This window comes from Odontesthes bonariensis, chromosome 12 (genome assembly GCF_027942865.1).
Source record: "Odontesthes bonariensis isolate fOdoBon6 chromosome 12, fOdoBon6.hap1, whole genome shotgun sequence".
In the NCBI taxonomy this organism is placed as follows: Eukaryota; Metazoa; Chordata; class Actinopteri; order Atheriniformes; family Atherinopsidae; genus Odontesthes; species Odontesthes bonariensis.
This window is the reverse complement of record NC_134517.1, coordinates 5516465-5542023: the sequence shown is the minus strand read 5'-3', so window position 1 is coordinate 5542023 and position 25559 is coordinate 5516465. Positions and strand designations below refer to the sequence as shown.

Below are 25559 nucleotides of genomic sequence, written 5' to 3'. Positions count from 1 at the left end.
TCCCAAAAAGGCCTCACCTACATCACTTTCTAAAGGGAGGGAGTTGGGGGAGGCGTGACTGGGTAGGAGGGGTTTTCCATATAAAACAAACCTTTCAGCTGAGAAACCTGCCTGAACATCTTTCACCTCAGATACAACAGCATTGTCTTTCACAGTGAAGAAGAAGAAGAAAGAGTCAAAAAGCAGAATAAAAATGCAACTATTAGGTCTTAGTCTTGAGAGGAAAGAGTAAGAGTCTCAAGATGTGAGCAGAGTGGAGCAACAGCCTTACAAACAGGTAATGCAAATTGGTTCCTCAAAACTTTGCACTAGTACGTTGATCATGACTGTTTTGCTGTTATATAGTATATGTTGCATATTCTACAGAAAAATGACAGGTGCAGTCTCACAACTGGAAGTTTGACCGAGCAAAAAAGTTGTTAACTTTCCAGTTTAAGGTGACATATTCCAAATATTTTTTGTTTTCACTGGGATATATGGATAGCATTATTAGGGCTCCTGTCAAGTCAGAAATATTGTTTAAGTAACTTAAGTTAAGGAAAGTGTCGTCCCGTGAAGAATAGAACTGGATGAAGACTATTAAGTGTGTGTTTGTCTGCTTGGAGCAGATAAAAGGATCCCCACCTGTTTCCGAAACGCCATGGAAACACTGAGAGACAGACAATCCAGTCAGGACACAAGGAGGGGCAGCAGGTGGGCAGGGAGAAATCTCTATCTTTCTCACAAACTCACACTTTTTTTGTATTGAGGCTTTTATAATGTGTATTAGCCATAAAGAAAAGAAAATGCTCACAAGGTGATTGTATTGACAGTGCATATTTTAACACATCTGTAACCACAAACAGTTTATGTGTGTATAGTTAACACTCCACCCCTATCAACACACTAACACACAGTCTCTTGTATACGCTGTCCACTTCTCCTGGGCTGCTTAGCATATGCCTCTTACTTTTACACTAGCAGTAGAAAAGTGGCCTATCCAGTTACACTCACAGACCTGCACGCAGGTACCTGTCACTGTGTCCAGAGGACAATCTGTTCTACCCAAACAGGTTGGCAACACAAAGACAGGAACAGAGAGGGCTTTGGTGAATCAGCTCATTGTCTGTTATGAGCAGCTCTCACGACTGAATCAAGTCCAAGCTCTCGGAGGAAAATAAAGGTCTTTGAGACCGTCTCCAGTTTCATAGAATCGGCTTCCAGGAATAGGGAGAGACGTTTCTGAATGAGTCCCAATATTGACTTTGACACAAGGAAACAAAAGTGACTAAAATATTGTAGCCTAAATGATGATTTTTCAGCTAAGCTCCAACAAACACCATTAACAATCACGTTTTTTTCTATGGCGACTGCATGACTGTGTTTTCATCTCATCTGTTTAGCAGAGGTTTGTTTCTGCCCAGTTTGTGCAACAACAACAGACACTGGGACCTTGCAGATCCTGCTTTATCATCTGGCTTTCTGAGTACCAGCACCCCCTGCCAGCCAGTACCCCCCAGACAAAGGTACACACACTGACATCACTGGTTAACAAAGTATATTATATTACTTAAGATAATAGACCTAAAGAAGCATCAGACCTTTGTTTCACAAATTGTGTCTAATATAATAAATTGACAAGAAAGAAGTCTGATTGACTTCAATCCAGATTTCTGAATTACAAGCACCTGAGATGTGCTAAAATAATCTGTAATCAACTATGTTAAAGATAGCTTTATGATATTCATTTTGGTTTCAAATGTGAGACTTAATAAATGATCAAATACCTGACTGTTCACCACCAAAAAAACAACCATAGTTTTTTGTTCATGCAGGCAATAACATCGTGCTAGTAAATTCAAAGAATATGTGACCTCTAGTGTCATGAATGCAACTGCATGTGAAGTGTAAACTTGGAGTCCATCAAGGTGACAGTGGTGTCTGATAAAAAGTACTATATAAAGTAAAGTACTTATATAAAGTATATAAAGTACTTTAGCCCTAATTGTTTTATTTTCCTTTTCTTATTTGTTATCCGAAAAAAGTATTTGTTATTTCTAACTCATCTTCAATACAACAAAAAACGTGCTAAAGTGTCATTTTATTGATAGTGATCCAGAAGTGAAAAAAATGCTTGTAACTCTGCTATGCATCCCCCTCCATTCCTCTTAAGAGGACTTTGTGGCTTGTTCAGTCAAACACATGAAAATTATGTTTTCTCCTTTGTGGAAACTGCCAACTCCTGCCGACTGTAGGGGTGGTAGTTCAGACACCATTATTGGGTTGTATTTAAGGACAGGAACAAACCACTGTTTCTTTGTTTGGTGGACTTGTTGGTAAATAAATAAAAATCAAAATATTATCTTTGACTTGGATGTGTCTCCAAAAGACAGAGAACAAGAAGTGAGGTCAACGCCTCCCCACCTTCCAACGATAGGCTGTCTGTGGCAGAGTCCAGCCAGCTCAGCCAATCAGCCCCGAGCATGATGGAACCCCTGCTGTGTTCCAACACTTTGATGCAGGCCAGAGCACACATTCAGACACGTGTGTATATTTATAGTTTATGTGTGTAGAATTTTGTAATATGTTTTGTTGATGACACTCGTGGATGATTCATGATTTATAATATCTTCCTGCTGTCAGGACTGGGCTCTCACAACACTGTGAATAAACAAAAGGTGAGTTTAAACCAAAAACATCCTACATATATATGTGTAATATCAGCTTCACAGATTCACCTTGTCACTTTTATCACTTTTTTCTTTTCCTTCATGTATGCATGCTTTTAATATGTGCAGAAAAGCACCTTTCAAGAACAAATATCATAAATTGCTTCACAAAGACAAAAAGAGAGATACAGATAAAAACAAAATCATTTATGGAGATAAAATTTGGAAAACAAATACTATCTGGATTAAAAGAAATGGCAAAAATCTGAACAAACCTTAAACTTGAGAAATTTAAAAAAAATGTATATTATCATAAAAGGTCAATTTGAGTGCAGTGGAAAGAAATTAACTGAATGATTTAAGACGTATATGCATAATGATCTCCGCATTTAGCTGAATAATGACGCTTGAGATTATATTCCTGAAGAGCAGCAAGTTTCTCTTTACATATGAGGCAGTCGCATTTCCACCTAACCCAACAAAGAAATATTGTGATGTACATCTTTCCTGAGACTGTCTATGCTCGTCATCCACTTTTCTCTTAGATTTTGAAAGCGACATATTTTCCCTCCTCCGCCTCCTCTTCTTTTTCTTCCCTTTCTCTTCTTTGTCTCCTGTTTTTAATTCGTGTCATCTGCTCTGGAGCTCCACACCGTGCAACTCTTGTGCTCTTCTGGGGCCAGAACTGGGCCAGAAGCGGCCCACGGGTTGGGAGTTTTAGAACCCTGAGTTAGACCAAAAACTGCTGAAATATTGGTTTTCTGCCTTTTCACAGGGTCTCTTGCCAGCTTTTCATCCTCGAACACCCAAGCTCTTGGCACCCTTGGATAGCCGGACCAGAGACAGCACAGCTCTTCCGATGCTCAAGTGCAGCGTTCCCCTAAAACCCATTAGTAGGAGCCCCCTTTGCACCAGGACCCAGCTGAGCAAAGGCAGGCTGCCGTGGGGCAGCCAGTGCAATGGCCCGTCTGCCACTATGACTGGCAGTGAGGAAAGTGGGTCCAGAAGCAGCAGCCAGAGTTCCACCGAGCTGGAGCTTGAAAATTATGACAGGGCTGTCCATGACATTGCTTGTGAAGACAGAGATCTGAAGTTCTCTGGGGACGGACCTTTACAGCATTCAAAGGATGTGAAGGTAGATTTGGCTGGGAAGACGAGGCTGAATGTTCAAGTTCAGCCAAGGATCAGTCATGTTCCATCAGTCCAGATATCAAAACATGACAGGGAGGAAGATGCTATCAATCATACACAACAATTTCTCAGCTTTGAAAAAGCTAAGACATCGCACTGTGAAGCAATCAATGGGAATTATGCACAAAAAGGAGCCACTATGACTCCTGAAGATTCTGCCAACAATAAAACACCCATCACATCAGTGTTTAGTGAAGACAAGAACAAGGTGAGCCTCACCACAGAATCTGAGACTGATATAAGCCTCAGATTTATATTTGATGCAAGCAATGTTCAAGATTATGTTATTGCATGCTGTGAGAGAGAGCACATAAATATGCAGCAACATGTAAAACAGGCAAAGACAACAATCAAATCCTCCTTTAATATTGACACTAAAGTAGACAAGCCAACTGTTTGCACCGCAGAGGATGCAAAGGTAAATGGCAGGACAATTGTGTCTCTCAAAACACTTGCACATAAAAGTCGGAATAGCTTAAATGGGAATAAATCCAAAAATAATCTGAAGTGCTCTGCATTTTCTACTCAAGTCAAAGATAAAATCAGGAAAAGCCCTGACCTAAAAATGAGCAGACAAGTAACTGTAGCTAGACTCAAGTTAAAGATTAAATCTGTCAGTGCTGCTCATTTTAACATCACCACCCCTACACCATGTAAGATGGTTTGTGATCTCCCAAAGAGCAGCAGAGCACATCCTGACAAGTTGAGCAGCAACAGAGCTCAACAAGACTCAGCAGCAAGGGAACTGAAAAGTGCCCAGCAAATGAAGAAACCATGTTTGAGCGGGAAACCCCCAAGATCTAAATCTGCTGTGGACCTCATCGCATACAAAGACATGTTTCAGCAGCTACAGAGTGGTGATGAAGGGCCAGCCATTTATGAGATGTTTGCTGGTCCAATGTTTGAAAACCACCGGTTTTCCAGCTCCTGTGAGAAACCTAAAGACAGAGAGTTGCTGTGTGCTCCACCGAGAAAGCCACAACAGGGCCATAAAGTTAAACGCAGGCCATCGAAACCAGCACAGAATAAGCTAAAGAGAAGCCCTGGGGAGTGTATAGTCGTCTCAGCTAAAAGCAAAGCAAAACCTGTGCCATCTAGAATTAAACCAAACCCAATCACAGTACCAAGAAAGGCCATCTACAGAGCAGACAGTGGTCCTAAACTAGGGACTGAGTTTGTTCTCGCTAACAATGTTGGCATTAGTTCTGGAAGTGCTCAGGATCAAAGTAAAGATCACACGCTACTGACCACAGATGAGGCTCTTTCAAGCTTTGAGTCTAAAACATTAAGGCCAGGTGACAAAACCCTGAGATCATCAACAAATGAAGATCCTAGTCATGCAAACAACCATGGGAGGACTGTAAATACATCAACAGGAAACTCAACCCAACAGGCTCCCATGTCATCATTACCAACCCCTCTGCAGCCAAAGACCAACATATGGACATCTCCTACCAGGAGCTGCCACACCATTCTGTCACCAGTTTACCAGAAGTTTCTGGATGAGGCGGGGGATGGGCTGCTTACAGATGACATGCTGCAATGTCTAGCAGAGGAGCTGATCTCATTGGATGAGAGAGATGTATCTATAGATCCCGAAGACCCTGAGCACAACAACAAGGAGTTTACCAGAGAAGAGGAACCCTCATCAGGACAAAATATCTTTCCTGAGGTAAACTTTGAAAAAGAATAAACATGATCTTAGTTTGATATTTCATATCTTCTTTTAAAGACCCATTTTCAGACATGTTTTTTCAAAATGTTCAGAGGAGAGAAAGGTCAAAAGATAGTTTGTGGGTTTGGATTTTTTTTTCATATTCTATGTTTTTTACTTTTGCCCTCCTTAATAAATACAGTTAATAGTTGAATTAACTGTCACGTCATAAAGGGAGCTTATGGAAAGGTTCAGAAAGATGCCCTGCACTGTATGCAAGAAGGCCGTATGCACACGATCACCTGTCTCCATATCCTGGTCATATTACAGGGGGATTTTACACACACCACTGATTTTACACATCAGTCTTATTAGAGGTCTTGTTGTATGTGTTGTTGAGGACTACAAATTTGAAAATTTAACTTTTTTTTTCTTTAGAAATGTCTAATTTAACTGACCCAAAACTATAATAAATTCACTTATTTCCAGTTGATCACTCCATGGTTACTCCCATTGGTCTGGCTTTAACAACTCTCTATGTTTGTTCTATTTTCAATTCAGTGTATTTTATCACAGGTGCCTAAAGATGGCTGTGCTCCTCTAAGTCCTCAGTTGGTTGAAGACCACAGCATCAAATGGACAAAGGGTGAAGTGCTCGGCAGGGGTGCCTATGGCACAGTACGTGCACACATTTTTCACAGAGATTAAAATTAAAGCAATACATAAGATACTGAAGCAAAAAACTTTTTCATCCATATTTAGAAAGATCAACTTCTACCAGTTTTACTCCATAGATCTTTTGATATAACTGCTTTTTGTCACACTGAGTGAAACTGCCCTCTTACCAGGTGTACTGTGGCCTGACTAGCCAGGGCCAGCTAATAGCTGTGAAGCAGGTGTGCCTGGATTCCTCAGAACCTGATGCTGCAAAGAAAGAGTACAATCATCTTCAGGAGGAGGTTCAGTTGCTGAAAACCCTTCGACACATCAACATTGTTGGCTTCCAGGGAACTTCACTTTATCACCACGTTGTTTCCATCTTCATGGAGTTCATCCCAGGAGGATCTATGACTAGCATCCTTCACAGGTTGATATTGACCGCTTCGACATGAAGTTTCTCTTGAAAAAAGAACTCTCATTTGTGACTAAATTGATAAATGCTCCTTATTGGTGCCTTTAATATACATAGTTCTATACTGTTCTTAGGTTTGGCCCGCTTCCAGAGCAAGTCCTTGCTCTCTACACTCATCAGATCCTTAAAGGGGTAGCCTACCTTCACTTGAACAGGGTGATTCATCGGGATTTAAAGGGAAACAACATCATGCTCATGCCAACTGGTGTCATCAAGCTCATAGACTTTGGCTGTGCACGACGTCTAAGCTGCCTAAATCACACAGCTTGTAACAGTGGAGAGCTGCTCAAGTCCATCCATGGAACACCTTACTGGATGGCACCAGAGGTAACTCAATTCTTTTCAGTTGGTTTTTGTTGCATTTTTTTCACTTCTCCACTGACCTTCAAGTTCTCCTTTAATTATTATTTTTCTTCCAACTTTTTCACTGTTTAGGTTATCAACAAGTCAGGATATGGCAGGAAGTCAGATATATGGAGTGTTGGTTGCACAGTCTTTGAAATGGCCACAGGGAAACCGCCACTTGGACACATGGACAAAATGGCTGCCTTGTTCTACATTGGGGCTCAGAAAGGGTTGATGCCATCATTGCCAGATGGGTTCTCAGAGAATGCCAAGGACTTTGTAAAAATCTGCTTGACAAGGTGAGCAGTTTATGTTGAAATATTTATTCATAAAAAACATCTGCTTTCCTACAGTCTGAAACTGTCACTAAGAGTCTTCTGTAAATATTTTTTTTATTTAGACTTAAAAGTTCCTGAATTTTCATTCATTTTCTCTCAACTCCAGAGACCAGAGACAACGGCCATCAGCTGACCAGTTGCTGAAGCATTCATTCATCCCTAAATATGAAACAATCACGAACTAGGGAAATACAATGTTTTGTGGTCACCAGAAAGGACTTTGTCCATTTTGAGCCAGTAGATGTTCATAAATGAAAGAGGACATTTGATTATTTCAGTCATATTACCAGTTCTAAACTTGTTCTATTGTGACCCAACAAGGGCAGCTGTATGATCAGGACAGACATGTGTACCTGAACTACAGCAAGGGTGAGGAAACTGTGTTCACACCATTAAATTGAAATTCTAATAGAAATACTTCAGAAGCATTTTTCACTCATTTCAAATGGTACAATAAAACCTATAAAATATGAATAGTTAGAATGACTGATATGTACTTTTGGCATTCATGAATATGTTCAGTAATATAGATTTATAAATGTGCCATTTTAATATATACCCAAATCATTCAGTCAGTCCAGTGTAACATGATGTTCACAAGCTGTGTGGTCTATTTAGAATGTTTTTTTTCCATGGAAGTCGGTCAGCAATCAGCACTAAGAAATCTTTCATTCCTTCATAAAATCTTTTTTTTTTTTTTACTAAATATTTCTTGGTGGAAGCTACTGAATGGAATGTCTTATTTATCTTAAATAATCAATCCAGTCCTACCATTCCATGGCAGGACATTACAGTATATGTAATAAAATGACAGCCAGATATTATACAGTGTCAGGGTAGTGGCAATTCTTAAGTTTATTCATAATATTGAAATGAAAATGGGGAAAAGGAGGTAAAAAGTGGCTTATGATCATTTGTCTACAATTATGGTTGTTCTGTGCCTAACTGTGAATCCCTAATTGGGTACAAACAATCCAGCATGAGCCTCATTAGGCATTTTGCACACTAAAACAAGTAACCATGTACAGAACAGAGAAAACTGGGTCATGTGTGGATCTTTCAAACAATGTATACCGAAAGTGATAGTAAAGTCATGTCCTGAAAAAGGGGATGGGGGCTTGCATATGCCCGATTAGTTTCTGCTTTGAAAACCAGGAATAGTACCCTGTTAATGGTTGAATGAATAACACTTAAATGTGTCCTTTAAGGGCTGATGGGCTACAGCTTGAATTAGCATAATGTTTGATGCACCTCAAAGTAAAGATGGATACGTAAACTTTTTTTTAGCCCCCTACTACCATCCTATTTTTTTTTTCTTTTCATTGAGGCACAACCTTTGGCATCCAGCTTAAGGTCTACTTTTGAGGTCAAAAAATATTTTTGGTACAAATTGCATCAATCTGATAACTGTGAGAAGTAGGTATTGGATGTGTCAGTTGCAGGGGGAATAGACTTATTTCCTGCGGTGGAAACCGACGATCCATCACCATCTACAGCAAAGCTGTAAGAAGCACAAACAACTGGAATGCTGCAATCGTTCACCTGATGATGCCTAACCTACCCATGAACAAAAAAAAAAATCTTATAGGTATCATAGTTATCTTGTTATAGATACAAGCAGCTTCAACCCTGAGTAGTCATGGTATAGCTTTTTCTTTAAACATACAAAAATGTATGTACATTTATCTCCATTTTCTGTAAACAGCAAGTAAGCGCTCTCCTTTTAAATCCCTTTGATGATTGAAACATGCAAATCAAATGCACAGTATTTAAGTATAAAAAGAAACCCAAGACAAGAAAGTAATTGGGGAGATGAAACTTTACACTTAAAAAAAAAGAAAGAAAGAAAACTCATCCATCAACAGTTTTAAATGGAATGCCAGCAAACATAAACTTAACTCATCTCCAGGTCGCCACTAACTTCCTCCACACAACCACAGAAAAGTGATTCAATTAAATTACTTGTTTAAAAAAAATGTGAAAATGAACAAAGTGCACCTTTCATGCTTTTATGAACTTGTAATACTCGTTATCCCATGTGGAGATCTGACATAAAGAAGGGACTTTTCACCTTGATTGAGAAACATCCTCCACCTTCACACTTTCCTAAGCTCATATGAGGCGAAAGGATAACCAAGCAGCAATTCAACATTAACAAAGACAGGACTGAGTATCATAGCCCCGAAATCTGACAGTCAGGAAGCATAATTATTCATCTTTCTTGTCTCAGAAATTGAGAAGTCCAACAATACTTTTTTTTTCTGTTTTGCAGATAAGTGTTTCTGCCTTTCAGTGAAGGGTTTATCATCACATAAAGAGTTATTTTCCTAGGGCACTTGACAAGGAGGTGAGCATAGTCTTCAAAGTCTGAGCTGTGGGTAGTTTGTTGCCATTTCCATGTGCTGGCCATGGCTGCAGAATGGTGGACTCAATGTCTCTGCTCTCCCACTTCATGTGGCGATTCACTAGGAGGGAACTGCTGAGAGGTCCGCAGCCCACCTGGGTGTGACAGGAGGGGAGGAGGAGAAACAAGAATAAGAAAGAGGAGGAGAAGGAGGAGGGTGGGAGGGAGGGATGTTAGCCATAGAGCTGCAAGCCAGATGAGATACACTGCAGTACAGGGGAGGAGCAAAGGGGAAAAGAGGGGGGAGAAAAAGGAGAAGTACCTGCAGCACCAGTGCCACCCTTGGAGATTTTGCTCACTTTGGAGCAAGAGCTGGAGGTTGAGGACGAAGGGTGGTGGTTGTGGCTGGCCTCGGGGAACACCCTCTTGCGCGATGAGGATGAAGTCAAAGGGGTGGATGCAGGAAGACCAAGTGTTGTTCCATCCATGCTGACCAGTCCTGGAGGACCACGCAGCAGGCCGAGGCCTACCCCGCCCCCTGGGGTCTCTGTGCCTCCTCTCCCGTTGCCACTGTGTGTTTGGGGGTGACTGTGCTTGTGAGGGCGATGGAAGTTGTGCTCCACTCCACGGTGTGGCTTCTCCTTGCTCACCAGCGGGCTGGAATGTTTACTCTTGTTGTTGTTGGCAGCCATGCCTTCATCGGATGAGCTGTGGCGATCAGAAGACGAAACTTTTATCTTCATCTTAAGTTCGTCTTTGCTTGGTTGTCCACTTTTCTCCAGCTGGGAACTGGACCCAGGAACTGCCAGACGAAGCTTAAGCGAGCCTTTGTCCCGTTTGTCACCATGATGGCGTCTATCTTGCCCTGAAGCAGAGGAAGAAGGGCCTTTCACTTTCATTGGGGAGGCTGTGGTGCTTCCACCGCTGCCGTGGGAGGTTTGGTGGGGCTGTGCATGTTTTCTATGATCTACTTGGCTAATAGTGGATGGTGCATAGGTAGAAGATGTCAAATCGCCTCTCACGTCGCAGTCCATTAACCCTGCGTGATGTTCCGGCCTACGCCTCTGCACAGGAACATATGACTCTGCAGAGTGTTTCTCTCTGTATTTATCTAGAGAAAGCTTCTGAGCAGGAGAAGGTTGTGGTGGTGGAGGGTTAACAAGCTGAGGTGGTAGCTGATGCTTCACCATTCCACTTCCACCAGCTTTATGTTCTTGTTTGACAAGGTTGATGTCTACCATTTTTTCAGTCCTGTAAGCTGGTGGATGTTGAAGCAAAGAGGAGGTGGCGTTTGGCAAAGAAAGTGTAGATTCTTGGAGAGGGACACCAACAAGTTCTTGTTTCACACAGGTCGAAGCGTACCCTGCTTGGCTCTGGTTGCCCTGGGGCCATTGACTGTGGCTAGCTGGATTGAATGTGGCAGCAATGGTGTCCAGAGACAGCGGTACTCCTCTGGACTGGCCAGGCATGGGCATAGAGAAGGCAGCGCCTGCTTTGGAGAAACTTGGGTTGGATGAGGGGATCCCAGAAATTGAACCATCACCGTGATCCTGGAGCATCGAAGGCCCGGCAAATGAGTTGTCTGTCAGTTGTGAGTTGTCACTCTTGGGCTTTTTGGCAGCTTGTGTTGCCTAGAAAGCAGAAAGATTTGTAAAGTTTAAAAAAAAATTTATTTTAATAAAGTTTACAAAGAACACCAATGCAAAAGCATTGTGAACACTTATTACTATAATTTTTATTTCTATATTTTATACATCATTACTCCATACAGGACAATGGGATTTTGACAGCAATGTTTAGAAACTTATGGTTGAGGCATACTTTATAGAAGTAATATCACTCAAAGTTTAAACAGGTCATGGATAGCTGGATTTTTGCTGACTGAATTGGTATTTTCATATTTTTAGGCCTTCTACACAACCAGTTTAATTTCTAGGATTTTTGGGGATTTCTCCAAGCCAGTGTGATGATGCTTTGTAACCTAAATATTTCTTTTTTTAAAACTTCTTTCATGCTTTCAGTACTTTAACTTTATATACCACATATATATCAAAACGGGAAGATATTGTCCCCTTTTCAAAATAAGAGCTCCCTGGCACACAGGGGAAAAAACTGAACGATATTGTTGGACAAATGGGCCACATCTCAAATTTCACGTCTGGTTTATTTATGAAGCAGTTCAAACCCCACCTGGCATCTATTAAAGGGGAACTCCGGGGCATTTGAAGCGCAATCCCATTGCTAGAGGTTGTGAAATACTGACAGTAGGACACAGACTGGTGCAAATCGGCGCTCCCTGTGCGGCGATTGCGCTGTTTGCGCAGCCTGTCATGCTAGCCAAGGGGCAAGTGCTAACCCTTCCACGTAAAACAACAACTTGCACACTGCAGAAACGTCACACCACTTTATAAACCATCCGACAATAAAGTCACAAGCCTTACCATCAAAACCATATGCATGGTTCTCACATTACTGGCATGGGGACGTTACAAAACAACTTTATAAACAGCATGTCACTTACCGGTTGTCGGTATGCTCGCGCATGTGAAAGCCCAAAAGAGTCAATGGACGATACTCCCATATACAAAACAATTATCTTCTCTAGAAAAACTGCGTTCAAGTATTTAAAACATTACAACAATATTACTGGGCATGTATTGTTGTAATGTTTTAAATACTTGTAGCATACCGACAACCGGTAAGTGACATGCTGTTTATAAAGTCGCCGCACAGGGAGCGCTGATTTGCACCAGTCTGTGTCCTACTGTCAGTATTTCACAACCTCTAGCAATGGGATTGCGCTTCAAATGCCCCGGAGTTCCCCTTTAAATGCTGCTACAAGGACCACTTTTCACCTGGTTATCATCTAACTGTTATGGAGCTTTTCCACTAGCTCGCTTCGGCTCGGCGCGCTATTGCGTGTTTCCACTAGCACACCATACCTGCAACCGGGACGATTTTCAGTATCCCCTCAGCCCTAGTTCCAAGCGGGCCGAAGCGTTACTAAAACGTGACGTCAGCCGACTGCCTTCCACTGATTGGGCGATGAGTGTTGTCACTGGAAGCGTCATAACGCGGATAATAAAAGCTAGCGTTAGCACCGTTAGCTTACATCCAAACGTCGTCTTTTTGAAGCTCGTAACAAAAGTCTCCGGTACTTTTCAATACTGTTTTGTCTGGCGGCCAGGAGTCTTCTCTGGCTCTCTTCTCTTGCCTTCTGTGCGACAAAGAGCCACAGGGTGAGCAGCAACACGCGCAGCTGTGTTACGACTACCCCGCCCACGTCGAGGAGGCACGAAGTTTACTCGTTTGAAATGGAAACACAACCAAACCGAGCCGTGGCGAGCTAGTGGAAAAGCGCCATTAGATTCTAACAGATGCTAGGTGGCGCAAAGTGGACACCATATGGCATTTAAAGGGTGGGCTAAGAAGGTGAATTTCAATCCCATTGGCTTTCTATAGTTTTTAAACTATATTACACTATCAAAAAAGCTCAGAGATATTTAAATGAGTTGATTCATATATCACCTGTGTAGCTTAGCTGTTTTATGTGGAATTTAAAAAAAAAAAAACAAAAAAAAACTGAAAAGGTGCCTCAACCTCCAGTGATTAAAAAGTTTTCTAGTTGTTTGTATACTACGAGGATTCAAACCATTTCCACAATGAAAGAAATTGGAAAATCATCTGTATTGAAACAATGGAGCATGTATATTACCCTCCAGTTGCGTATCCTCTTTAATCGACTAGGAGTCTTCTCCAGAATCTGCAGAAACTCGTGGGTCAACTCTGAAAGAGCAAGGTATAAATCCTGTCAAACAATTCTGCTCCTAAAGTCTCACAGATACATCTGGTCTCATTCAGTTGGGATGTTTGTGAATTTAACACACTTCCCCATTTAGAAAACCTTTAAAAACCTTAAGAGCACAATGCATCACAGCATAGTGAAACATATGATCTCACCGTCGAGCAGCTCCAGAGTGACAGAGCTGTCCACGTATTCCCACCAATGTTTCCCATCAGTAGAAACCGGAATCTCCCAGTTTGACCACTTACAGGCCAAATGTATGCAGACACAGGCAATCACTGTGGGCTTGTGCTGGAGGCAGAAGGTAGTGAGGTGTAGACTGCAGTGTGTGTGAGGGCATGTGACAGTAATTCAGGCCAAGGGAGGTCAAGATCCAGCCAACATGTGCAGAAAAGAGAAAAAAACAAAAAAAAACAAGAGGGAGCAGACAGATTAAGTATGCTGTTGGCATCAACTGTAAGAATGCAGCATAATTATTTAACCCCTTAACGCCTGAATTTATATAGCTGTATATAAAAAAATGTTTTGTGTGTGTTTTAGCCTTTAAGTAGATGGTAAATAATGCTGAGATTATTCATTTCACTTTTGCACAAAAAATAAATAGAATTTTTGGTATTGGGGAATAAAGATGCTATCTCAGCTGGTTGATTGAGTCAAAAGGTTTGTAGCATATATGCGACAATAGGCGTTAAAGGGTTAAATACATCTTATCATGTTGACACAGTGAAGTGCTTTAACAATCTGGCAGCTTTTTATTCAAATCAAAATTAAGTCTATAGTTAAAAACAGATGTTTATTCACTGTGACACATTGCTGGTTTAACTGCTGAGATATGAAAAGAGAAGGAAGCAGGAAGGAGGCCGTTTGTAATAGCTAGGTAAATTCTGCCCATTGTACAACACACTGACCATGAGGCCATCCATGTGACTGTTACATCATTGTACAGTTATCTAACAAAGGGCTGCTCCAACAACAGTATCTGTGCAGTTCTCTTTCTGTGTACACTGTTCAAATGGGTCTAGAATGATCTTTAAATCAGGCAGACAACATGGCAGGGATGGTGTTAGGTGCTGAATTAGGGCTATTTTAAAAGTGTGAACTGAACGCTATACAATAGCTAAATAACTCAAGGATAAAAATCTGCGTCAATCTGCAACATTATTCAGCAAAGAGTGGAACTGCAACAGTAAAGTCAACAATGTAGTTTATAAACAGCACAGCAAAGCATTTCATTAACAGAAATGGAACAATTAATGTGTTGATGGCTGATATACAGAGATTTTTACTCTAACACTTAAATATCTCCAAGATCTGGTTGCCCATTAGTAAGGAGAACAAAAGTTCTCCTTTGGTAAAACAGATGTCAACTGATGCATTAACTTCAGATGAGCACCAACATTTTTAGTTTTAAGACTCCAGGTTTGTTTTCCCAAGGTCACCAAGACAACAACTGGAATCTTGAGCTGTGTTACCACTTATACTATCCAACACTTTAAGTCCAAAGAACCTCTTTTTTTAATTTAAAAAAAGAGCTGCTTGTTGACTGCGCTTCCACCAACTAATGACCCACTGTGATATCACACTTGGGTTTGCTGACATATAAAGAAGTTGTGAAAGATGTCATGCAATACAACTCCGTTCCTGCAGATGGCAGTATTGATCATTCAGAGGTGTATGGGGGGATTTAATCAATGCAATGTTGTAGAAACACAGCTTTAATGCATTGAAAAAAATGTTTCTCATAGAAACTCTTGTCCACATTGGAGCCATATTGAACAAAAATTTGATTAATAATTGTTCCAGCAAGTAGCTGCACAATATATAAGCTCAACTTAAAACAACATTGCTAAAAAAAAAGAAAAAAAAAAAAGTGGTGAGCTTGGATGGTAATCTTGGACAGAGGGATAAACACAACCTCTGGAATCTGTTGGTCTGGTTATGGTGCATTTACACAAAGTTCAGGATTGGGCTGTGTTTGAATTGTCCCCTTGTTCTCTCACTACACAATGTTTACTACATATGGGGTAGCCAGTTGCAGATGCATTTTGGACACTACTTGAATGCAGCAGTGCTTCACAATTATATGCCATACATTTACAGTTACAACTCACATGAACGAACACTGTTAGGATACGTACGCACCGAATCTTAAGTGACTGACCACAGAAGATTGAGGGAATGTCACTCTCCACAACACTCAAAACTTTTACACCAATGCAGTATATACACATTAGCATCTGTACAGCATCCACCTATAGGCAGCAGCTAGAACTAGCACCTATAGCAGCTAGCATTAGCACACTCCGTCAGCTCTTGGCTCCAGGGTGCAATGCAAAATGAAGTCTGTACTACACTATGTAGTAAATTAAAAGTTTCAGTTCCACTGTTTATTATTAAGAAGAAATTTATCAAAAGAAATGTGGATAAGACATCTGGAGAAATCTAACATATGTTCCACACAATGCAACAAAATGCTGATTCAGTCCATAGCACACTTTAAAGTGAACAAGTAGACCATTCAAACACAGCCCTGGTCTGTCTAAGATATCTTAGGACAGTTTGTAAAACAACACCAAAAAAAGATCAAATTAAGGGTTTGTCTGTTTGTGACAACATTAAGACGCACCTTATCAGCTACATCACACAGTTACAGGCTACAGCCTCATTATTAATGAATGCCTAACACCATTACCAGCCAGCATGCAGACAATATTAAATTCATTCAATTGCTGAAGACTGTAAAATAAATCACTACCACAGCCTTTCACATGTAGTCTATTCTAAACAAACCCTTTGAGGACCCAGCTACTAAAAACATTCTGGAAATTTTATCCTTGCTTTAGAACTCTAAAAACACCAAATACATATTGGCCAGTACAGATGATGCTCAGTGTCTATATATTTTGGGATTACCCAAAGCAGCGGTACAGTTGTGCCATGCCATGTCATTACCATTACAAGTGCCTGAGCATTTTTAAGACGAAAGTTAAGAAATGTTGATCTGGGTTACATTTTAAAACATTTTGGTCCGGTTTTGAAAGGCTTGAGTTCGGTCGAACCAACACGTTAACGTACTTTTTAAAAGCACAAGTAGCACAATTATTTGTTGCACAGTGGTATGTAAACTGATTACATGTCTCCTGTCATCGCTTTATGTAAGATGAGAAGAATGGCTCAAAACTCTGCAAGTACTTATATAAAGCTTAAAGTGATACTCCGGAGTAGATTCAACCTGGGGTCATTTGAACCGTGATATCCAGCCAAGTAGCCCACCCGCAGTTTTTTCGATATTGGCTGAACATCAGCTGAGTTACAGAGTTATCCCGAATAGCTTCGTACAAGGGTTAATGGATCCTGGTCCGTATCTCCAAAATTACCACACTAAAATCACATGCCATGACACCAAACTTCTACAGGAGTACAAATATGGTCTGTACTCACCAAACGATGCATTTGGAAGTTTGAAAATAGTCCAGGAGTTTATTATTATCAACACAAGCCTGATAGCTTCTCTGCAGCTAAAGCTGCATCGACGTCACTTCAGAGAGCTGGGAGCTTCAAAGTAAGATGAGGGTTGATCTAATACTGTAGACAACAAAGTATATGCTATATTCTACATGTTTTTTTATGAATTTTTATGTTGTAGAGTTGTGAAGTTATTTTATCAATGGAGAAACTGAGCAGCTTTGCTTTGTTGCCTACAGTAGTAGATCAACCTTCATCTTATTTTGAAGCTCCCAGCTCTCTGAAGTGACGTCGACGCAGCTTTAGCTGCAGAGAAGCCATCAGGCTTGTGTTGATAATAATTAACTCCTGGACTATTTTTAAACTTCCAAATGCATCGTTTGGTGAGTACAGACCATATTTGTACTCCTGTAGAAGTTTGGTGTCATGGCATGTGATTTTAGTGTGGTAATTTTGGAGATACGGACCAGGATCCATTAACCCTTGTACGAAGCTATTCGGGATAACTCTGTAACTCAGCTGATGTTCAGCCAATATCGAAAAAACTGCGGGTGGGCTACTTGGCTGGATATCACGGTTCAAATGACCCCAGGTTGAATCTACTCCGGAGTATCACTTTAAGTTTTCTCAAAACATGTCCTTTTCCCTTAAAACTTTTTATCAATTTCACAAGCACACATTTGTGTTAAGGAATACGGCAGTTTATGGCAACAGTTGAAATTTCTGCTGCACAATGAAACAAAATGCAACTCAAATGCTTCTTAGGTTTTTTTTTGTTTTTTTTTTAATGACTTGGCTCAGATGCGCTGAAAATTTTTGCTAAATACGATTATTGTAGGGAAAAAACACTGAGTACATATGTCACATGACAACTTAAAAAGCCACGGCTGCCGTCCGTGTCTAATTGTGACCGCTTCGAGTAATAAATATGCTTTGCTGAAAGTGATTCGCAAATGTTTCTAGGTTGGATTTAGTAAGTTTGCTGTTGCAGTGTTGCAAAAAAGTACCGGTAGGTACTCATTCAGACATAACAATGTCTTCATTTGCAGTCAGATGAATGGAAGCAACTCATGTGTGAAAACGGTTTATGGCTGATATCTGAAAATTAAAGAGACTAAGACAGGAGTGAAACTAAAATCAAATTTACACAGAATAAGAAAGAAACTATAGATGTTCAGAGAACTGAACACACAAACTGTAAAACCTACACTTTCCTATTAATCACATGCTCTGTGGCTGTAATGGAAATGCTTGTCATGGCATGACTCAAGTGGACCAACCCTGCGAGAGGTAAAACGCTAATATTCTGCAGGTCCTTAATGGGCTATAGTTGGGTAGTTCTTGAGCTTAAAAGCTAAATGTATGCAAGAATGTTCCAGAGCAAGAAAAAAATTTATTCTGCATTAAATCACGAGCAAATATAAGAAAAGCTGAAATATATTTGAGAGAAAAATGAAAACAGAACAATATCAAAAAGAAAACTTTAAAAATTAATCTGCAGTACTTACCGGAGGGACCTCTATGAGAAATGTTTACATCTGTGAAATCTTTAGCTGCTATTCAGGCTACCAGTGTCTTTCTTTTAGAATTATGCACTTTTTCGCAACCGAACAAACATGTGGGTTTTCAAGCGCACCACTACACTTCACATCTTGCATTCAACCCATCTGTGCCAACACATGGTCCCTTGTACAATACACCGCACTGCGACTGGGGCCGGTAACGCTACAAGCCACCATGTCCCGCTACCTCAGAGAAAGGAAGGGGAGCTTAGGGGAGGAGGCAAGCGTCCCAACAACCGCCAGCGCAAGTAGGGCCCGTTGGACACTGAAAGGGTACCCTGCATTACAGGAAGCTATGGTGTGCAGTCAAAGTGCAACAAAGGAGGGTCAGGATAACAACCTGTTGGTAGCCATGAAATAGGAAGTCTGAGCCAGATCCTTGCTTGCTGTAAAACAGAGAAAAAAAAAAGCAGAAAGGATAGAAAATAATTACAAAAATTCTTGCAATATAAAATCACATTCAACATTTACCATTCTTAAGCTGATTCCCAATACAACGATCAGGCCAAGACCAAGACTGAGGGGGTCAAATAAAACTTGATAACTAAATTAAATCACCAAGCAAAGCTGAGGTGCAATTCAAAACTATTGACCCATGGCTTTAAATCTTATCATATAATGAATGTTTTTCACAAACATGCAGTTTGGCAAATGAAAAACTACATGTATGAAACATGACCACTGAAAGCTGCACTGCAGTTCAATCAGATTCTTTGTATGCATCTGCAACATAGCTGCATGCTTAATCTGCAGCCAGAACATTAAAAACTATAACAAAACAAAATACTGAAATACTGTTTCTACTATAAATAACAATTAGTTTAAATCTATTCTATTTCTAATCGTTTTTAAATACAGTTCTGAGTGCTGATTTAAGAGTATATGGAACACTTTTTAAAAAGTTGTGTAAATGATCTAAATAACATGTCTCATTGGCTATTGTTCAAATACAACTTTATCAAATGTTGAAACTGCAAAAACATGAAACAAATTCATTTCAATGCAAACAAATATGTTAAAAAGTAAAGTTGGGGCAGTCCAAAGACTGGGAAGAATGAGGTGTACTAAAATTTTTAGGAATAATGTTTTCCAATGTAAACTAGCAAGGGATTGGGGGATTTCATCATCTGCAGGACATAATTTATACAGGCAACATATACTGCTATCCAAAAATCCCTTTTTCAGGGAGGGTATTGTTTATTTCAGAAATACAACGCTAAATGACATGTCGCATGCATTACAGCAACATGACTCAGAAGTAAAAGAGTGCAGAGCTAAAGTAAACTGTCCATTGTAAAGATCCGTCCCCCGTTAAAAACATTTGACCCATTATGAAATAAAAAGAGGCCCTTAACCAATGTGTTGATGGAATCCTACATATGGTAATAATGGAAAAACCTTTACTTTCACAAGTACAGTAATTGCTCTCCTCAGCTCTCAAATACTAACAGAATGTTGTTAAGGTTTCGCTCAGCAGTTATTAGTCCCCTAAAAACGTATTTGTTCCTCCAAATTAAAAATTTTGAAGTTTTAGTCATAATAATAAAGGAAACCTCACTTATCATACCCTTAAAGGAGAATTCCGGCTATTTTACAAACATATCCCATCTGTTGGAGACCCAGGAAAGTTGGCCAAAGGGAAAAACGCGAGAAATTTTCATGCCCGCTGCGCAAAGTTGTCCAATTGCGTTGATTTCCATGAAAGCGGGCTCTATCGGGCAAGCTTTTAACCTTTCCTGAGGCTCTTAACGTGTATCAAAATACTTTTTACCGAATTGGCCGTGGTGTCAGTAGCAATACAATTCAACCCAGGGGCTAACCATACAATTAGCTAGCACAGACATACATTTTGAGATTTCAAAAACAGTGCGCCTACCTCTCTCAGCTTCCGTGTTCCACAGGCGTGCGCACAAATCGATCGCCGAAGTCATACACTATAGTATTCCAAAATTGTCTTTTTGTCCACCAAAAACGACCCTCGGGAACCAAACTACACATTGCCATGTTTGTTATTGTTTCCTATCGAACAACTGACTCGTTTCAACACCCATTTTCGCCGTGATCACATGACGTGATCACATGACGTGTCACTTGACGTGTCACATGACGTGTCACATGACGTGTCACATGACTGCTTGGTAGCGGTGTTTCACAGTCTTTTCGGTTAAGTCGTCTTCATCGAAGTGCTCACTGCAAACACGATGATCTTTCTCGCGAAGTGTTTTCAGAGGAGTGTTCGGATCCAGGTGAAGCGCAACAAGCCACAGAGGTAAAGTCTGCCGGTTGCGGACGGGAAGGCGATGAAAACTCAAGGCCAAATACCTCCTCATTATGTTGCCGCAATTCGGACAGGCACACACTCTCATTTTCTCAACTGTTCAAGTCCAGGACGTGCTTCCAATAAAATCCCGAGGGTTCTTATCTCCCGCAGCTGAATAATGGGCGAAGGTGCGCTCTTTCAAGCAGTCATGTGACACGTCATGACATCACGGCGAAAATGGGTGTTGAAACGAGTCAGTTGTTCGATAGGAAACAATAACAAACATGGCAATGTGTAGTTCGGTTCCCGAGGGTCGTTTTTGGTGGACAAAAAGACAATTTTGGAATACCATAGTGTATGACTTCGGCGATCGATTTGTGCGCACGCCTGTGGAACACGGAAGCTGAGAAAGGTAGGTGCGCTGTTTTTGAAATCTCAAAATGTATAATGTCTGTGCTAGCTAATGGTATGGTTAGGCCCTGGGTTGAATTGTATTGCTACTGAAACCACGGCCAATTCGGTAAAAAGTATTTTGATACACGTTAAGAGCCTCAGAAAAGGTTAAACGCTTGCCCGATAGAGCCCGCTTTCATGGAAATCCGCGCAATTGGACAACTTTGCGCAGCGGGCATGAAAATTTCTCACGTTTTTCCCTTTGGCCAACTTTCCTGGGTCTCCAACAGATGGGATATGTTTGTAAAATAGCCGGAATTCTCCTTTAAAATGACTTGGCCATGACAAGACCTTCCTCTATGTACATGCTAAGATGGGACACTACATGAGCAAAAAACAGTACCTTTGTCACCTAGTTTGTGCCAACTTCTCATAACTTTGACTAATTTCTCATATTATTTGTTCTGGCTCTTAAGGCCTAACACCCCAGATTAGTCATTATTGGTTCTTCAAGTCTTAAAAGGAAAAAATAATAAGAAATTATATTTCACAGATTCAACATTTGATACATCGTCTTTGTGCTGACGTTAATTAACTAAAGGCTTCTTTTCTGACAGACTAAGCAGTAATGGTAAAATCTTCATAAACAATTCAGTCTCAGTCTTGGCTCAATCAGCGGAGGCAAATGTTGTAATTTAAGTTATGTCATATAACAAAGTCAGCAGGAGATCAAAAGGTCAAAGTGTTGTGGTCAGGTAACCATTAAATCAGCAAGGTTTTCACCCCCTCCCCACCCACATCTGAGGTGGGACAAACAAGAGCAGAGGGCACAAAGAGCAAAGAAGGAAGCCTCTACCTCGCACTAGCTGGGAACATTTCACCACATCAGTGTGTGGGTGATCAATAGTAATTTCAAAGCCTGGAACAAAATACATAACAGGTGAGTTCAACACAGACACACTTCGGAGGTGACATGTCATTCTGTGATTAAACGCACAGAAGCAGCCCATTTTAAGCCTCCAAGTCATATTGATTATGAGCAATGGAACTTGGTCAATACATGAATGTATGGCATAGATTAGGTGCAATCGACTCAACCACTTTCACACTGGACAGAAACATTTATCAAATTTAGCCAGTAGGTGTGTCCAAACCATTCTCGCCTTGTAACACAATGTTGCGACTGTGAAGTGAAAGCAGCATTTGCAAGATTCTAGTGAGAAATTCTCTATAGTCTAATCAATACTGTACTGCATGACTAATGTCAGCTTCAAAAGAATGACATGTCACCTTTACATGGCTCATTTCAAATATGACAAGATAGCCATAGTGTAGCTGATAAAACATTTCACACATTAAGCTGTGATAAATAGATTCAACAATAACCAATGAAAAGCCCTTATCAACCAAGTATTACTATTATCATTATTATGAACAAAGCTCTCTATCAAGTCACCACTACTTACCCAGGGTCTGCAGCACTATGGATTCAAGTATCACCAGCTCTTGAGCTTGCTGGAGGTATGCCTGAAGTTTGATAGACAGTCATTACAACACAAATGTAATGAGTCTATTAATCTATACCCTTAGCAACTGATTTAAATTGGCCAAAACTCCAAACAGGCTCATGTCACTATTAATACCAGCATTGGTAAAGCCCAGATGTTTTGTACACACAAACTGCAACCCAAGGCAGTGAATTATAGCCCCTTGAACAGGGCAGCAGAATGTGACTCAGCCAGTTATAGACAGGGAAACCATGACCACTGAGACAACTGGAAAGACAGGAGAACATGTGAAGTATTACAATATGCATGTGTACCCATACTTACATTACTTTTTGTGTCTAGAGGAGGCTCTTGTGGATTTAGGCAAGCATGTGCAACTTTGATCACGTGCTCCAGTTTCCGGGGTTGCTCTTCCACTTTTGCAGCCAAGAACAAGGTGGTTGGAGATATTATCTGTATAAAAACATCAATATGTGAACAGTTACCCAACCACCCTAAAGAGATGTGTACAACTGATAATAAATAGGATGAAAGTATATTGCTTTTTTTTTTTATTATCATCTGAGGATACTTACATTCCTATGGAATTTGGTGAAAGAATGGTGCATATAAAATCTATGCATGTAAACAATTGCAGTATTTATTGTTAATTGAGAGCTGGAAGGATGGTCAAGGGAAATTCTTATTTAGTCTGACGCTAGTATTTTATCCAGAGTGAAGAGTACATTAAGGGTAAATGGTAAGCTATTACATAATACCAAGACACGTGCCACTGAGCGCTGAACAACGTTTTACAGTGGCGAAGGGTCAGAGTGAAGAAAGGTTGACAGCTGAGCCGAAGCTACCAAAATACGTGACTTACATATACATTAAAATATCAGATTCTGATACTATATCTAAGCAAGGTCAAATAACACCAATAGTGTTATCTATTGCAAAACTAAGCAACTCGTTGTTTTACAACGGAATCCAGCAAAACCTGCAAACCCGCCTAGTGGCCTTACAGACGCTAACACTCAGTTAGCTAGCAGGCTTTACGAAAGAACACCGTCAAACATAAAACCATGACGCAGAGATTCCTGCTCAGGATTTTACAATTAAAACAGCATGTTGGCTACCATGAAATACAAGCATTTAAAAAAAGGCCTGAGTGCAGGTTTAGGTTAAGAATTAGCTAACGGGCCCACACTGACGGTTAGCTAGAGCCATGTCTCCCTCAAACTTGACCAAGAATAAGTTTGTTTACAAAGGATACACGTTTAGCCTCTGACCCATATCTTGGACCAGATTTGCCGCTTGCTGTCGGTAGGACAATTCCCGGTCTGGTTCTACTCCACATCGGCGGGACGGCGTGTTTTCTAGTTGCTCCCGGGAGAAAAACCATTTTGACGAAGACCCCCGGCACGCCGCCATTACTCTGTAACGTTCAGCCTGGCATCGAGAAAGCGGATGTGACGTACATGTCGCACAGGAAAATATGACTTCTTCGACGGTAAAAAATATTTGTAATTGGCAAGTTTTTTAATGTTTTGCATTATTTAGTTCTATTTATATGTTTATATTTCGACAGCATTCATTTACTTAAAAAAGAATTTGCAAGAATAAACGTACTGAATAAATGTATACGTATTTCCTCTGCATATAATTATAAATCATTAACTGAAGAGGTGACGAACCTTCAAAAATGATTAACTTATGAACTCAGACAGAGGCACGTAGCTTTTGCAATACAGTAACCTGAAAGTATATTTTCTCTGCACAAAGTGATTAGCTAGATTTGTAACTATGTTGGTCAGAAAAGAGCGTTGGACAGCTCATTTTAAATAGATCATCACCTGATTATCTCTGCAGCTCCACTCTGTTTATTATTAAAGTAATACCAGAGAGTCTCTATTATGACGAGAGGGAAAACTGGCGGCTTTTTCCGGGTGGTACTGCACTCTAGGGGCGCCAACGAAGCAGTGCAGAGCACGCCGAACTCTATGTTGGTACTATGAAATCCACCTTAGATGCAGCCATTGCTTTGGATAGAATTTTTTATATTTTTTCATTTAAATTTTTCTAAAGGCATCATAAATTATCCTTTCAAACGGCACTTGGTTTGATTTTTTAGACTCACTAGATCTTTTTAAAATACACATTTATTGTCAGTATTGCCTCACAAGTGACGTCACACATGTGGCATCACTTTACGGCATGGTCAGTCCTAGCGCTGAGCTAGCAGAGAGGTGTTAGCTTAAATAGTTACAGATTTCAGCACAGCCCTTTTACATACTCTCTGACTAGCCTCTGGTTAAGCTTTGGTTGTTGTTAGCAGCACCAGGTTAGCACTCTGGTACAGTGGATGAGTGCCGTAAAGCAGCCGGTCGTAATCTGCCGTGCGTTCTTCAGATTCCGTTAGCTAAATGCTAGCGGAGACTGACTCGCAAATGCCAGACCTGTAAGAAAACAGAAAGATATAACTCCCAGGTTATTGTACTTTTGATATAAATCTACATCCCTCTGTCAGAAATCACAGTAATATTTTCAGGTTTCAGTCGTTAGCGGGGACATTTTTTGAGTTATTAGCCCAGCCCTATGGCCAATGGTCATTCTGCACTCGCTCGCCAGCGCCCCCAGAGAAAATCAACTGAACTGCAGCCAATTTTTTTATAATGGGGCGAATAGGAAGTGGAACGGCTGTCTGTAAAAGGGCTGTGGTAATACCACAGCCATTATAACGAACAGCCTTGCCACTCTCTATTAAGCCCCATTGTACCGGCTTTTTGGCTGCAGTTCCACCAGAATTCCACTGGGGGCGTCGGTGGAGACCAGAATGAATGGGGCCCAATGGAGCTAGATGCTACAAATGGTCAGTTTCACCTAAGTCTCCTCAAGAGCGCTCAGATTTGAATGTAGTTTCTGAGAGCTCAAC

General features: G+C 40.6%; 2 protein-coding genes across 11 annotated transcripts; one reads left to right on the top strand and one right to left on the bottom strand.

Annotated features, from left to right (window-relative positions):
• Window positions 1–115: 115 nt before the first annotated feature.
• map3k19 (mitogen-activated protein kinase kinase kinase 19) lies at window positions 116–8227 on the top strand. 5 transcript variants are annotated; one of them, XM_075478963.1, is made up of 12 exons: window positions 116–277; window positions 367–437; window positions 609–693; window positions 1383–1505; window positions 2369–2523; window positions 2623–2657; window positions 3424–5511; window positions 6055–6171; window positions 6342–6580; window positions 6700–6952; window positions 7061–7269; window positions 7415–8227. In XM_075478963.1, exons 3-12 carry the CDS (start codon window positions 641–643, stop codon window positions 7491–7493), a joined length of 3351 nt encoding a protein of 1116 aa, XP_075335078.1. In that variant the 5' UTR covers window positions 116–277; window positions 367–437; window positions 609–640; the 3' UTR covers window positions 7494–8227. The 5 variants fall into 5 exon arrangements, with proteins under 5 accessions (XP_075335078.1, XP_075335079.1, XP_075335080.1 ...); XM_075478964.1 differs by lacking the exon at window positions 367–437 and having other exon boundaries at window positions 1386–1505; XM_075478965.1 differs by lacking the exon at window positions 367–437 and having other exon boundaries at window positions 6070–6171.
• On the bottom strand, window positions 8140–24081 carry ccnt2a (cyclin T2a). Of its 6 annotated transcripts, XM_075478967.1 has the most exons (10): window positions 23901–24081; window positions 23221–23302; window positions 22970–23098; window positions 22604–22664; window positions 21994–22056; window positions 18825–18870; window positions 13613–13776; window positions 13368–13438; window positions 9975–11283; window positions 8140–9807 (listed from the first exon to the last, which is right to left on the bottom strand). In XM_075478967.1, exons 1-10 carry the CDS (start codon window positions 24056–24058, stop codon window positions 9737–9739), a joined length of 2154 nt encoding a protein of 717 aa, XP_075335082.1. In that variant the 5' UTR covers window positions 24059–24081; the 3' UTR covers window positions 8140–9736. The 6 variants fall into 6 exon arrangements, 4 of the variants coding, with proteins under 4 accessions (XP_075335082.1, XP_075335081.1, XP_075335083.1 ...); XM_075478966.1 differs by having other exon boundaries at window positions 8140–11283; XM_075478968.1 differs by lacking the exon at window positions 21994–22056 and having other exon boundaries at window positions 8140–11283.
• Window positions 24082–25559: the final 1478 nt, after the last annotated feature.

Excerpts from the sequence above, each read along its gene's own strand:
- map3k19 (XM_075478961.1), top strand. The coding sequence starts at position 641 with ATGGAAACACTGAGAGACAGACAATCCAGTCAGGACACAAGGAGGGGC. Across the intron at positions 6,172-6,341 it reads GCAGGGGTGCCTATGGCACA|GTGTACTGTGGCCTGACTAG; the intron begins GTACGTGCACAC and ends CCCTCTTACCAG. Across the intron at positions 6,953-7,060 it reads CTTACTGGATGGCACCAGAG|GTTATCAACAAGTCAGGATA; the intron begins GTAACTCAATTC and ends TTCACTGTTTAG.
- ccnt2a (XM_075478966.1), bottom strand. The coding sequence starts at position 24,058 with ATGGCGGCGTGCCGGGGGTCTTCGTCAAAATGGTTTTTCTCCCGGGAG. Across the intron at positions 13,777-18,824 it reads TATTTCATGGCTACCAACAG|TCTACACCTCACTACCTTCT; the intron begins GTTGTTATCCTG and ends CACACACTGCAG. Across the intron at positions 11,284-13,367 it reads AGAGGATACGCAACTGGAGG|GCAACACAAGCTGCCAAAAA; the intron begins GTAATATACATG and ends TCTGCTTTCTAG.